We start from the raw sequence: 14,624 nt of genomic DNA on the forward strand, positions 1-14,624 counted from the left end.
AAAGAAAGAGAAAGAAAGAAAGAAAGAAAGAAAGAAAGAAAGAAAGAAAGAAAGAAAGAAAGAAAGAAAGAGAAAGAAAGCAAGCTTAATTGGTGTATTGGGAAAATGTGGCAAGATTTTGCAAGGTTTTTGTAGCAAGGGGGGCTGAAGGGCTGGCCTATGTGGGGGGAGCCCAGCGCCATGTCAGATCAGAGCTAGTTTCAGCTGGCTCCGATAGGGATCCACGGCTGGCCAGTGGATTTGGTTGGGCCTCTGGAAGAGCAAGTTTAAGAAAAAGAAAAGCTGCAAGAGCAGCTGGGAGGGAAGAGTGAAAACGTACAGGAAACAGCCCTGCAGACCCCAAGGTCAGTGCAGAAGGAGGGCAGGAGGTGCTCCAGGCATGCAGCAGAAGTTCCCCTGCGGCCTGTGGAGAGGCCCCTGGTGGAGCAGGCTTTCCTCCTGCAGCCCATGGGTCCCACATGGTGCAGCTCTCCACGCTGCAGCCCGTGGAGGAGCCCCCAGTGGAGCTGGTGGATGTGGCCTGGAGGAGGCTGAGGCCCATGGAGAGCCCCCGCAGGAGCAGGCCCCGGGACAGAGCTGCAGCCCGCGGAGAGGAGCCCACGCAGGAGCAGGGGGTCTGGGGGGAGCTGCTGCCTGTGGGGGACCGGTGCTGGAGCAGTTTGCTCCTGACGGATGGACCCTGTAGTACAGACCCATGTGGGAGCAGTTCTTGAAGAGCTGCAGCCTGTGGGAAGCCCCCGCAGGATCATTTTGGGAAGGATGGCATCCCGTGGGAGGGACCCCACGTGGAGCAGGGGCAAAGAGTGACCATGAAGGAGCGGCGGAGATGAAGTGTTAGGGACTGACCACAGCCCCCATTCCCTGTTCCCCTGCGCTGCTCGGGGGTAGGAGGTGGAAAAGGGTGGATGGGGGAAAGTGTTTTTATTTTGCTGATAGTTTTCACTGCTCTAGTCTGTTATTAGTAGGCAATAAATTACATTAATCCCCCTATGCTGAGTCTGTTTTGCTAGTCATGCTATCTGGTGAGTGATCTCCCTGTCCTTAGGCCCATGAGCCTTTTTTCTTCATGTTTTTCTCTCCCTGTTCTTTTGACCAGGGGGAGTGAGAGAGCGGTGTATAACTGAGCTACCTGATAACCTGGAAAAATTACAGTCTGAACAAACTCTTCCTTCTCTAACCCTACTTCTACTTTTTTTTTTTTTCTCGGTTAGTAAAGAAGAAAATACATTTTTCTCCATAGAAGCAGTTTCAGTATAGCATAGTGGTCCCTTCTTAGTGTCCTACTTATTTTTCAGAAAGGCTGCTCAGTCAGTTTGTCTGAGGTCACACGATAAACTGGTAGCTAATATTTTGTTTATTGAGGCTTGTAAAACTCATAAGAAGCACAGATATGCAGAACAACAGTGGAATAATACATATTTTTGCTAGGCATACAGACTATATGTCCATACATACATGTATAAGTCTGTACATAGTGTCTGTATTTTTTCTTTGTGGTGTTCAAAGAATAAGTTTCACTATGAGTAGTAATGCAATTTACGATGTAGTAATTTCTGTTGCCCTTTTAGTTTTCTCATCCTGTAGTATCACCCTTTGATCCCCAGATTACACGTTATCTGTTGAATGACAAATATGTCATCCACATTGGCCTCTGTTTAAAAATACTATTCTTGCATAGAAAAAGAATCTCAGAAACAGCAATAATGCATCTCTGAACTGAATTAGTGTAACTAAGAAGTCCTATTTGATGTTCTGATTATTTTTTTATCTGCTATTCTACCTGACTTTGTCTTTTATAAAATAAATTTATAACATTCTGCTGAAACTCCTGGTATAACCCTCAGCTGCAAGTATAATTGCTGGTAGCATAGTGAAAAGCATGTCTTTTGATCACAAACAGAACTTCAACCTTACTGTTGCTTTACGAAAATGGTTTAAAGGCTTTATAAAACCGTCTCTTTTGCATTTTTGCAAATGATTGGTAATGAAATTCATGACTTTTGACAATCTATCTCAATTTGGTAAATGCAGTTCCACATTTATTGATTCGTAAGCATTCATTAAACAATTTTAGGGAACGATTTGTGAAGACTTTTTTGTGTTTTTACTTATTATATAATAACATTTATTATTTCTTTTTATACTTTTGCAAATTTTAAGTAGCAAAGCCATAGTTTTTTGTTTGTTTGTTTGGTTTGGTTTGGTTGTTGTTATTGTTGTTTTATTATTTATTTACCGTATTATATATACTCATTAACATTGAACTGTTCTGGGATAACTTTGCATGATCAATCCTGCATAAATGAAAAGGAAAAAAAAAAAGTAAAATAGAGCAGGATTTTGTATTCCAGTAACAATGAAATCATATGACATTTTCTGAGTAAAGAATTCTTTACTTGAGGCCAGGCTTTCAATAGAAGGCATGAGAAATAAATTCCAATTAAGTGAGCAAAATACCCAAGTGTTCTGTAAAGTACTCTGTATGGTGTTCAAGTTCTACTCTTTTCTGCACCTCAAGAATGAAAACCATTTCTAAATCTAAGCCTCTGTTTTCAAAGAGAAACACAGTTTAAAGTCATATGAATTCTCTTATTTCAAAATTTGTTGTAGTTGGTGTTTTTCCTTTTAATACCTATTCAGAATACAGTTTTAACTACTGATGTTTACTATTGCTTTATTCAGACCTTTGCAACGCAAGAGTGGAGTTTTACTAGTGTTTACTACTTTTCAGTTTCCTGAGAAGAAAGATACAGGTAGTTAAAGCTACCTGTACCTCTGAAGTCTGTTTTTCCTGGTATTTTCTCTTTAATTCCCTTTCAGCATTATTGTAAGTGAAGGGTTTTCATTTTTGTATTATTTCTATAGGCTATTTTCTGTAGCCTATTTATGTGTAAAGTCAATGACCAATAACCAAGGCTGAGTAGTATGTTATTTTTTATGAGTAAACAACTGTAAAAGATGCAGGGGAGAGCAGACTAGATATCTACATAATAACAGTCGGATACTAACTGGAATCTTAGATATGTTGATATCTTCTGATGTTTTATTTCTGCTCCACTTGAATAAATCTAAACTTGGACAAAACGACCAGAGGTCTTAAAGGTGAACTTGGTCAATATGACCAGTCTCTAGGAGACCTTTGGCTAGGATGCATTTTCCTTTTTCCTTACAGTGGGATGAAGAGATGTTAAATTGAGGGAAAAATCAGTACACACTATTATACTGGGATTTTACTGCTGTTTTACCTGTTCTTTCAAAGTAAGGAGGAGGTAAAAGTTGATTAGAGAATAGCACTCTTGTTCAAATCAAAATGTTTTTTTCTCAAAAAAGAGGAACACTGTGTAGTCAGATGCTGTAGATCCTCAGAGTTAAACTTTGATTTCTGTTTTCTCCCTTTTAAGATCCATTAGGCTCTAAGACTGAATTTCCTCATCAACACTTTTGGGTTCTTCTTAAACCATTTCTTTTTTGACGACTGCATGTCATCCTGAACTCTGAAAATTAGTCTGTATAAAGTTGCTGGGGTAATTTTTTTCCCTTTCTGTTTTACTTGGTATTCATTCTGGTTTCCCATTTCATAAGGAAACATTTGAGATTATTGGTCATTTGCAGTGTTGATAATTATTGTAGCCCTTTTATGTTTCTCAACCTGTAGTATCCCTTCAGTAGCATGGTCATAAATTTGTGGAAGGTTTGGTTTTCTTATTTCTTTACTGTTAACTGAATTGTTTAAACATAAAAAGTGTTTTAGACTGAACACTTTTTCTGTTTGAAATTTTGTAATGAATGTTTGACATTCCCACAGTAAGTTCAGGTTTTGTACTTACCAACTAAGAAAATTACGGGAAAAGCCTATCTGGAGTCTTTTATGTTCAATGATTACAGAATAAGCTTTCCATCCATTCTGAGGTATGAAAGTACTAAAAAGTGTTTTGAACAATTCAGACTCTTCAGATGAATTTGTGCTGGGGTTCCTGCAGAATGCAATCAACAAGCGTCTCATTGAATATGTAGTTTAGATTGCCTGCACCTCAACAAAAACAATATAGGCAAACAGGAAATGTTGTTTTCATATCACTAATTGGTCATATAAATGCTTTTAATGAACTGGTACAAAATTAGTGGTCTTTGTTCTTTGAAGCTCTTTAGTTCCTATATTAACAAGCTGCTGATTGAATTTAAAGGATTGATATTGCAGACAGAGCATTTGTAGTGAAAAAGAGCTTCTCAAAAAGGATCAGTAGCAGACTTTTTATCTGGGCTTTCTTAGAAAACAAAAGATTAACTTATTGTCTTCTACTAAGCTTATTATGTGCTAGTTTTTGGGATAGTAATTTAAAATGTTCTGGGCCTTCAGAGCTTGTTTTTGAGTAGCCATTTAATGACTTGTTAAGTGGCAGATATACTGATGAATTTGAGGGTAGAAAGTGTTGTTTATAAATGGCAAGCAGGCAAGAGGACAAAATTTGTGTCAAACGCTGTCTAGTGATTCAAAGACAAAATGACAAATCTCATTTCAGCCCAAACTACATAGAACTAGCATAAAAACAGAAGTTTTTCTGACCTGAAAAGCATAGCATGTTTAGAATAGCCAAGAGGCAGTATTAATACCTTATCTGTTCAACTGTAAGCTGACTTAGACCAAATTCTGATTTAACAAACAATATGAATCCATTGAGAGCTGCTCATTCCTGTTGTTTTCCTTTCTCAGAATTGTTGCTGTTGTCACGTCTAAATTCCTTGGAGGAAGAGTAGAAATGTGTCTGTTTAACCCTACCGACCTCATTTATTAGGCACTGATTTCTTTCTTGTAAATTACTTGTCATTCTAATTCTTCAGCAATAAAACTGAAGAAGTATGCATACAGCCACGACAAAGCTGAGGGAAAATAATTGAAAGAAAAAGTTGAAATCTCTTCCAACTACCCATACTAATGAGCGCCATCTTTACATTTTTATGTGAAAATATTTGTTGATCATCCAAAGATATGAAAATAAATTTGAATTTCTGTTCAACATGATGGGCAGTCCAGATAGGACGGGAACACATATAAGCAGATTATGTCACGTATGGAAATAATACATTTATTGTATTCTTTAGGGGGAGCTCATAAGAAGTATCTTGCATAAACTACTTGAACGTATAACATGGTGAATATAACAGAATTAAGGAAATATTCTTTTCTAAATCACCAATTCATAACTGCTTCTGTTGATAAATTATGGCTAATAAAGTTTTGCCAGTTCAATTTCTTATAGACTCTTGGTTTATACCCAGGATAAACCACCCACCCAGTGGTTCAGGGTCACATATATGGTAACCTTACCAGCATATAAATAGCAATATTGATTAATTTGAAAAAGATGATGATTTCTCAGGGTCCAATTTAATTCTATGCAAGTGACATTAATGTGGGTAATAATTTTAAAAGGTAACTTACACTAATACCTGTATATGACACAGATCAGGGGGTGAGATACAATGGTATTTGAGTTGGTTCTGTGTAAAATTATCTGCAGGCCACCTCCAATTTTTCAGGCTTCCAACTACTTTAAAGGAAGGTTGTGAAATGTAGCAATTACTGTGACAGAAAGATGAACTAGCCTTTCCTCTTTTCCCATGTGGACCCTTACACAATAACTGTAGGACATTATGCAGAACACCTTTGTACAAAAAATAATTCAAAAATAAGTCACTGGTATATGTCAAAAGTAAATACTGTTTTTCTAAACCATATTATAGTCCATCAAGAGTCAATAAAAATATTAAAGTTTTTTTTTCTAAATAACTGTATTACATATTATCATAACAGCTGATTTTTTAATTATCTGTATGCATTTTTCAAATGTTTCCAGCACCAGGATTGCAGACAGCATTATCTAATAGGTCTATTAATACTGTTCCCAATGAACTCGAAGTTTATATAATGAAACTGCTATGTTATTACTGTAAATTATCAAAATTACTTACACTCTCTCACCACAAGATACATAAAATCCTGCGGCTTTCATTTGAAACAATCTCATTATGTATTTGTAAAAGAAGGCGCTTGTCTGTGTCAGGAATTATTTTGAAGTACATAGTTTCCTCAAGGCCTAGTGCTTGCTAGCAAATTTTCTGATTTTCATTAAAGTTCTGAGCCAGAATTGCTGAACTGAGTAAATTTGAACTAAGTAAATATGACTATAAAATGAAAATATATTTCCATTTTTCTCCCATTTCTATATTTTTTTTCAGTTTTTGGAATTGTAGGTATCATTGTCTTTGCTGGCTAAAGTTGCATTAATAAGCCTTTTAGCTAAAAAGTTGGTTTGCATTTTATCATTATGGAAATATTCCCAATTCATCACATGTAAAATCAATTGGAGTTTTAATTTTCTTTCCCAACTGGTAAAATTTCCATGTTTTTTCTGTTATTCCTTTATCTTGTGGATGCATATTAATGATGAAACAGAAAAATAAATAATTATTTAAAATAATTTTGCTCTAAAATGCTAAAAATATGTAAAGAGCCCAGTCATATTCTGATAATGAAGATGCAGCTGTTGTGTTAACCTTAACATGAATATACTGAACATATGTTTGTTGTTCATATTTGTATTTTTAGTATCTTTATCAAAGAAGAAAGAAATACATTATTTCTGTGTCTGTGCTAAAAAACAAAGCAAACAAACAAAAAGCCCTCTTTCACTGTGAAAACTTACAACTTGTCCCTTACAGTGCAGTAAAAATTTTCCATCTTGTACTTCTGGTGATGAGAATTGGGAAGAATGCAGTGATTGCTCATATCTTCTAGAAGTTTGCAATGAAGTCTAGACAACACCTGGACATTTTGGTCACATCTTATCAACACAGAGTTTCTTTTGTGGTTTTCAGACTGTCAGCAGCCAGCCATCCCCTGTCACCTCACTGTGACATGGATTCGAGTAGTTCTGAGGAATTCTACCAGGCTGCTCACCATGCTGAGCAAACCTTCAGAAAGATGGAGAGCTACCTGAAGCAACAGCAGCTCTGTGACGTTATTCTGATTGCTGGGAATCGCAAGATACCTGCACACAGGTAGGATGTAAACACAGGATGTTGAAACTATGACAATAAATATTCTGGATCTGCTTATTTCTTAGAACAGGATTTTCTGTGGCCCCTTATGTATGCTTCCCTCTTTTTTTTATACAACACAAAAATAAGTGACTGCAGAAGGTGATATTTGAAGGTTGGGCATTCGAAGGTGTTGTGGTTTAACCCGGTCGGCAGCTAAACACCACACAGCTGTTCACTCACCCTCCCCCCTCCCTCTCTGGGATGGGGGAGAGAAACAGGAAAGTGAAGCCTGTGAGTTGAGATAAAGACAGTTTATTAAGACAGGATAATAATAAAATAAAATAATAATAATAATAATATAGTACTACTAATAATAATGTGTACGAAATAAGTGATGCACAATTGCAATTGCTCACCACCTGCTGACCGATGCCCAGCCTATCCCCGAGCAGCCGGTCCCCCCACCCAGCTAGCCACCCCTATATATTGTTTAGCATGACGTCAGATGGTATGGAATACCCCTTTGGCCACTTTGGGTCAGCTGTCCTGGGTCTGTCCCCTCCCAGCTCCTGCTGCATGCCTAGCCTGCTCGCTAGCAGGACAGAGCGAGAAGCTGAAAAGTCCTTGGCTTGGTGTAAGCACTGCTCTGCAACAATTAAAACATCTGCATGTTATCAGCACTCTTCTCATCCTAATCCAAAACATAGCACCCTGCCAGCTACTAGGAGGAAAATTAACTCTGTCCTAACTGAAACCAGGACAGAAGGTCTTTTGCACAGATTTCAGTAGTTCAAGTAGCCCTCAACTAGCAAACTTTCTATTATGGGTGTGCCAAACTCTTCCTGCTCTGATGGTGTTCATCTGTGAGAATGGAAATTTCTGAAATTAGATGCTGTACAGATACACTGAACACTTTTCAGCTTGAGATCATGACACACCAATAAGCCCGTCATACAGGGTCTCTCAGACATGTATAGTAAAATAATACTGAACACCACATTCATATTAATTGTTTATTTGAATGAACTTTAAAACGTCTTAGTTACTTGCAATGATAATTATAAATATAAAAATAATATATAATCATTTTAAAGATTCTAAGATGATCTACCCCATCCCTGGAGGTGTTCAATACCAGGCTAGATGATGCCCTGGGCAACCTGATGTAGTGGGTGGTGTCCCTGCCTATGGCAGGGGGTTGGCACTAGATGATCTTTGAGGTCCCTTCCAACCTGAGCCATTCTATGGTTCTATGATCTGGTATTAAAACCACCAGTATATACGAAACTCTGCTTGATGCTGGATTGTAATTGGAGCTTAAATTATTTGCTTTATATATTTGCTTATTTGGTTATTTGCTTATTTGGTTATTTGCTTATTTGGCTATTATTTTCTGAGGTTTTCATTTTGGCTGTAGTCTTTGACTTCATACAGACAAATGAAAATGGACTCCTAAAATTTAGATTAAAATACACAGCATGCTTTAGAGTTTTAAGGTAAGAAATCAAATACTTTTGCAATAAAACTCTCTTGAAGGCTGCAGCCTACAGGTGAACTGTTCCTTGCCTGTGCTCTGGTTTCTCTGCTGAGGCAGTAAATCCAGAACAGGACTATGGTTGCCCCTTCAGGAAATCCTAAACACAGCCAATGTATTTTTGAATTCATACATTAACTTTTTGGTGTAGAGGAATACAGTAAGGTCATCTTGTCAACTTGAACATTGCGAAGTTCTTTCTGCCCAAGTGAAGATGGACACAGAAAGTTTTACAGAAAGTTTGCATATTATGTATACCAAATTCCATAATGAGAAAAAAAAAAGTGGAATATGCAGGGCTGAGAAGTCAAAAGTATTGTTCAAATACTAATAAGTAAAAGCAAAGAGAAACCTTCATTAAAGTATTTAAATAGCCCCAGTAATTAAAATGAATGAGAAAATAACACCACTTAACAAGCAATAACAGATTGATCTAGGTAGTTTGCAGCACAGCTGAAGCAGAGTCCATGTAGTTTCAGATTAGTAGCTGTAATAAACATAGAAATCTTTCTTCGTTCTGCTCTTTTCATTCTTAAGATTTTGTTTCTATTCTATAGTGTTAGAGATTCCATTTTTACTGTTTCTCTCTTGGCCTGATATACTCAGATTCCCAGATGCCAGCAAAATCCCCAGTAATTTCTACCCACTGAGCTGGTAACTGACTCTACTCCTGTGTTCCAGGCTTTTTGCCACTATTAAAATGCATCTGACACCTTATGCACCCCTGGTAGTTGTCATCTGATGTTGCTTTTATCTGAAACACCAGGATTTTTCCCTTATGGGTATAACAAGTACAAAGAGAATAATATTAAATTTCAGTCTTGCTGTCCATCTACATTTACAGTGTTCCAGAGCTGCAGGATTTGCCTTAAGGTGCTTTCCATCAAGAAAAAAGAAATAGAGGGGTAATGACCGAAGGCCTTCTAATCTGTGTCCAGTTTTACATCCCTATATATTATTGAATGAATGGAATTTTGTAGAAAACAAGAGAAATTGGTTGTTCTTCCTTGACAGTTACTTGGTCTATTTTTCCTTTTCATATTTTCCAACACAGATGAGGTAAAAAAAAAATAAAGCAAATGCAGTGCCTGAATCTACATTCTTAGACTGGTTGGAAAAAAATACTTACTAGATACACAGGAATATTATGGGTAGTTTGCCCTGTTAAATATAGATTATTTAAAATACTCAAATATGTTTTTACCAGTATATTTTTTTGCCTATTTTATTTTGGTAAACTGCATAGTTTGTAGAGAAAGATACAGAGTCAACTGCAAGTTTTTCTTTTAATTAGTTTAGTTCATTCATCCCAATATTTTTAAGACAGCTGTTCACGTTTGTATTCCTCCCTGTCAGTAGTAAATTTAATTTCACATTTGTCATTTCAATTCTACAGCATATCTAAATCCTTCTGGAGCTGGGCAAATACCTTAATAACGAGAGGATTGACCATGAAATAATAACCAAAATCTGATTTAGATTTTCTAATAAACCTTCAGACAACTTTCTATTTGATTTTCTACTTCTCTGTAGTCTGCAGTCAAAAGACCAGATATCAAAGAATTGGCCAAAGAACTGTTGAATTATGAAGAACTGAAAACCTTAAGTTCTGAATAAAATGAAATGTTGTCCAACAAGTAAAAATGAAGAGAAGGGCGTTCTGAATTTTCTGTTTATTTCATAGGGTTTGCTCTATTTTGTTTTAGACAGGTGTAGCTGAACAAGCACAGAAGAAGGCTTTCTACTTATTTTTACCTTGGCTGTTAACAATCCCAGAATATAATTTTATTTGGAAGAGAACTACTAGAGTCTGATTCAACATCCTCTGTTCAAAGCAGGCCCAAGTCCAAGGTTAGATTAGCCTGTTGAGGGTCATTAAATAGTAGCATCTGTGAAGGTTCCTCTTTTGGCATCCTCTTCCAGTTTCTGATTATCCTCATTGTCTTTAGTGATCCAGCATGTAGATTCTATTCAGATTTGCTCCATGATCTTTTTGGTTCAGGAAAATCCGACTATAGTTACCCACATCTTTCTTCCTGAGGACAGAGACATGGAAATAATCTTTCTTTCAGTCTTGAGAAACATCCCACAATTGCCATTATCTGTCAAATAAAAGAGAACATCCTCTCAGTGACATTGTTGAGCTCTCTCAGCCACTCCTCTTTGAATACATCCTCTCTGGTCCTATGGACTCATCTAATTCACTTAACTGCTCCCTGAGTACATCTCCCTCTGTCGAGAGTGATACTTCATACCCTACACATCCTGCTATTAGACATAAGGACCTGAAAGCAGACTATGTAAACAAATGAACAAACTAAACATTGACAGGTCCTGTCTATTATTTTTTTCCAAGGGTATTCAGAAGCATATCCAGCAGAGTAACCCCTCTAATTAATGTTTTATGGAAAATAGGATAGATAATATTTATATTGTATTCCTAAGAATATATAATAAGACTGTTTGTAGAGCAATGGATGATTGGTATTTGTGGAGTTTATAAATTCAGTACTACATTTTAAGTAGAACATTTCCTGTACAAAGTTTATAAAATCTTATCCAAGATAAAATCAACCCTTATCAACAAAAATCCTCCTAAAACTACTTTATTTGGGGAAAATTAAAGCATATTACAAACCATCATTCATACTGAATGCTAATAGATATTAATAAAAACAAAATACTCAAAATTATTGCCTAAAATTATGATTTTTGCTTATTTTCTCCCTTTTTAAAAGATTAATTAAAAATGCAATTAAAATTAATTTTAAGATTAATTTAAGAAAATGCAATAGATTTAGTATGCTACAATATAGTGCAATAAGAATCAGTTTTTGAAACCAGGGCAAAACTTTCTATACTTTTCAGTAAAAAGTATGAATGTGATATTTTTCTTCATTTTCCTCCAATTTAGGAAAAATCAAAATGGCAGTGTAAAAAAAAAAAAAAGCAGAGTTTTTTTTTTATGTAATAATGTAGTCTCAATAGTTCTATTTCTATAAAAGTTAAAATTCAGTTAAAGAAATGCGAGAATATTGCATCAAACGAAGTGAAAGACAAAAAAATAGTTATTCTGCTATCAGTTCTTGTGGATCTCTCTAGACACCTCCACAGTTTGTAACCTCTATGTCATTTCTAGTTTAATTCCTCATAGTAATTATTCTTTTTTTCCTATCTTCCAATAACTTTCATAGGAAGAATATCAGGCAAGCTCTGGCCATGGCCTGAACGCTGCCGAGGTAATTTTTGGCACTGCTATTTATTTCATTTTTGTTCTTTTTTAAATTTTTCATTCCTCATAAATAAGGGTAGAATGTTACACTAAAAGGTAGATCATAAAACATTATCATGGAGCAATAGTTTCCCACTTGGAGGTACCACACCAAACTCTTAGTCTTATTATAACAGCTTTTCAGTTTTTGGTGACTCAAACAACTTTAAAGTTAGTATGCACTGAAGCTTTTTGTTGGCTCCTGTATTGTAATGATGAGAAGGCATTAAGAAGGGATACTGAGAAAATAGGAAGACCTCTGTAACAGCCATTCCAGAGGGGTAAAGTAAATGACATTTAAATAAAGTTAAAAAAGAAGTAAAATCCAATTTTATTTCTGCATTGATTTAACATGTAGAGATAATAATAAAATGTAAAAATGTAATATACCCTAAAGAGAAAAAATGCTTAAGTAATAAGTTCTCCTTTCTTCTGTTATGCTGTCACACTATTAACAGTCTCTCTTCATTTAGTAATGTTATTAACATAGAGTTTTTAGTTTCTCCATTCACACACTGGAGATGCATAGTGTATTTTTTTTTTCTCATTTTCTTTATTTCGTATTTAGATTATAGCTTCTTCAAGACAAGAAAAGTATTGTAACTTGAAAGTACCTGTAATGAAAGAAACTTGGGCATCGCTGTTACAAAACAAACAAACAAATAAAAACACTCTAACCGATACTTTCTACCTGTATCCAGGTTGCAATCAGCCAAATACAGTTGCATCTAGATGTCTAGTTGCAGTTGCAACTAGATTGCATCTAGTAAATGTCATCTGAAACACATACGAACACACACAAAAAAAGGGAGTAGATGCTGTGCAGAACTACGGTGACATAGCCAAAGCAATCAAAAGTAGAAGAAATTTTTAATTAAGCAATAATCTCATTCGTCATCAGGAAAATAAAAATGTAGATTTGCCACAAGTAATTTAGATGTTTTGAGTTAATGTAACTCACTCAAATTGCATGGCATTTCAATACTGTAGTTTCAGTACCATACAGCTGCTGAATAAACTTCAAAAAAATACTGTAAAGAAAACAGATAAAGTCAAGGTAAATGATTGATAGGCCTTTAAGATTTGCATTGGAGAGTTCATTAAAGCCCTCAGCCAGCATTGCCTAAATGTTACAGGCAGCTCTAAATTCAGACTCTAGTTTAAACCATTAGTTAAAATTTGACTGCTTAGAACAATACAGGGACTCAATGTTAGCAGAAAATAAGTGTTACAAGTTTAGAATCTACCAATTTGTATTCAATTAAAAAGCTCCTATATAACAGAGAATGGATTGCAATATAAACAGAAAAATCAATGAAAACAAAAAATGAAAAAAAAAAACTACAAAAATGACTTACATCTTCAACTTGCAATTCTAACTTTCACTGCACTTGGTTAAATAGTGCAGTTAAAAAAAACACACCAGATTTTGAATGGAAATAGACCAAGAAATCAAGTGCCTTTTTTTTTTTGGTTGTTGTTTTTTAAAGTTTTCAGTTATAGCTGAGCTTATCATGAGAAATCTGAGTTGCTCTGGTGATTTGACTTAATATCAAACAAATGTAGGCATTTTAGCTCTCCTTGATGTTCAAGATAAGGTGCAGGAGGGACTCCTACTGTGGCAGTAAGAGTCTGCATGGCACAGAAGGGGTAGGGGATATATGTCAAATAAATAAATGCTTTAGTATGGCTACTCAAAGTTTTCTGCAAGTATTTGAATGGAACGTGAAAAACATGTTTGTATTTTTCCACTCAAAATTTATTTTTTTCATCATAAATACTAAAATAAACTGAAACCTTTAAAGATAATCAGCTCTAATGTAGCATAGCTTTTACTTGCTATCATCCTGATAAGTTTAATAAATGTTTTTCAGCAAACGGCAATATATGTTCTCCTTTTTAGTTCTCTAAGGAGAGAGGCCCGCTTTTTCAATATATTTTGAGTGCTACTACAGAGAGGTGAAGTTTATGAAAATAATGGCATCATTAAAATTTTGAGACAGAAATTGAGAACTCAAAAAAGAACACAAGAAGTTAAGCTGGAAGGAGAGCTAAAAAAAAAAAAAGGCAGAGAAAGAAAGTTGGTATAAAGGCAAGAGTTGAAAGAAAGAGAAAGCACAATATCCAGGTCTAAGACTGTTTTATTGCATTACTCAGTAACAGACGCTTGTGAAAACAAATTTAGTTGATAACATTTTTTTTTTTAAAGAAAGAATATTTCCTGATACTGAGAATGGCATCAATACTTTCAAAGGCTTTTCTTTGGTCTCCACAAGGAACTCTTCTGTTTTAATTTGTATATAAAAGACATAAAAAATCTTAAATTCATATAACTGTGTACTATTTAAAGATTTTGCACAAGCATAAATTGGCCTTGAATTTTGAACATTATTTTTGAAAATTTGAAGTTGGTTCTTCAGTTCAATTTTGGTTTCAATTTTGCCGTGTGTGTAATGTTACCGTAATCAGTGAAGGTCTATAGTGTAAGTTACCTAGGCACCTGTGTCTGACAGTAACTGAGATGCCCTAAGCTATCTGAGGGAGCTAGTGCCGATGACACAGTATATGGAAAGTCCCTGTGGAGAGAAGGTTGGAGCCTAAGAGCCATCTCATTCATTTACTTGTGTTTGATAACTCAGTTGAGCCCATAGTCTGGAGCATGGAGAGCCGCTGACCAAGAGTGTGTCTTCTTCAAGATTAACTGTTTAGCAAAATGTAGGCTCCACCAGCAGTTATCAACTAAATTTCAGTATTGTCACACTTCTAGCCAGGAAGATA

At 35.6% G+C, this 14,624-nt stretch overlaps 1 protein-coding gene across 2 annotated transcripts in view; it reads left to right on the forward strand.

Annotated features, from left to right (window-relative positions):
• Positions 1 to 14,624, forward strand: part of KLHL1 (kelch like family member 1) — a 239,145-nt gene that overhangs the window by 73,542 nt on the left and 150,979 nt on the right. Inside the window, exon 2 of one of the 2 annotated variants that reach the window (XM_035561284.1) lies at positions 6,877 to 7,059. The exons of the other annotated variant lie outside the window; for it this stretch is intronic. Within the exon in view, the coding sequence (XP_035417177.1) occupies positions 6,877 to 7,059 (183 nt within the window). The remainder of the gene's footprint in view (positions 1 to 6,876; positions 7,060 to 14,624) is intronic. 2 annotated transcript variants of the gene reach the window in all.

Source organism: Cygnus atratus, chromosome 1, assembly GCF_013377495.2.
Source record: "Cygnus atratus isolate AKBS03 ecotype Queensland, Australia chromosome 1, CAtr_DNAZoo_HiC_assembly, whole genome shotgun sequence".
NCBI classification, from domain to species: Eukaryota; Metazoa; Chordata; class Aves; order Anseriformes; family Anatidae; genus Cygnus; species Cygnus atratus.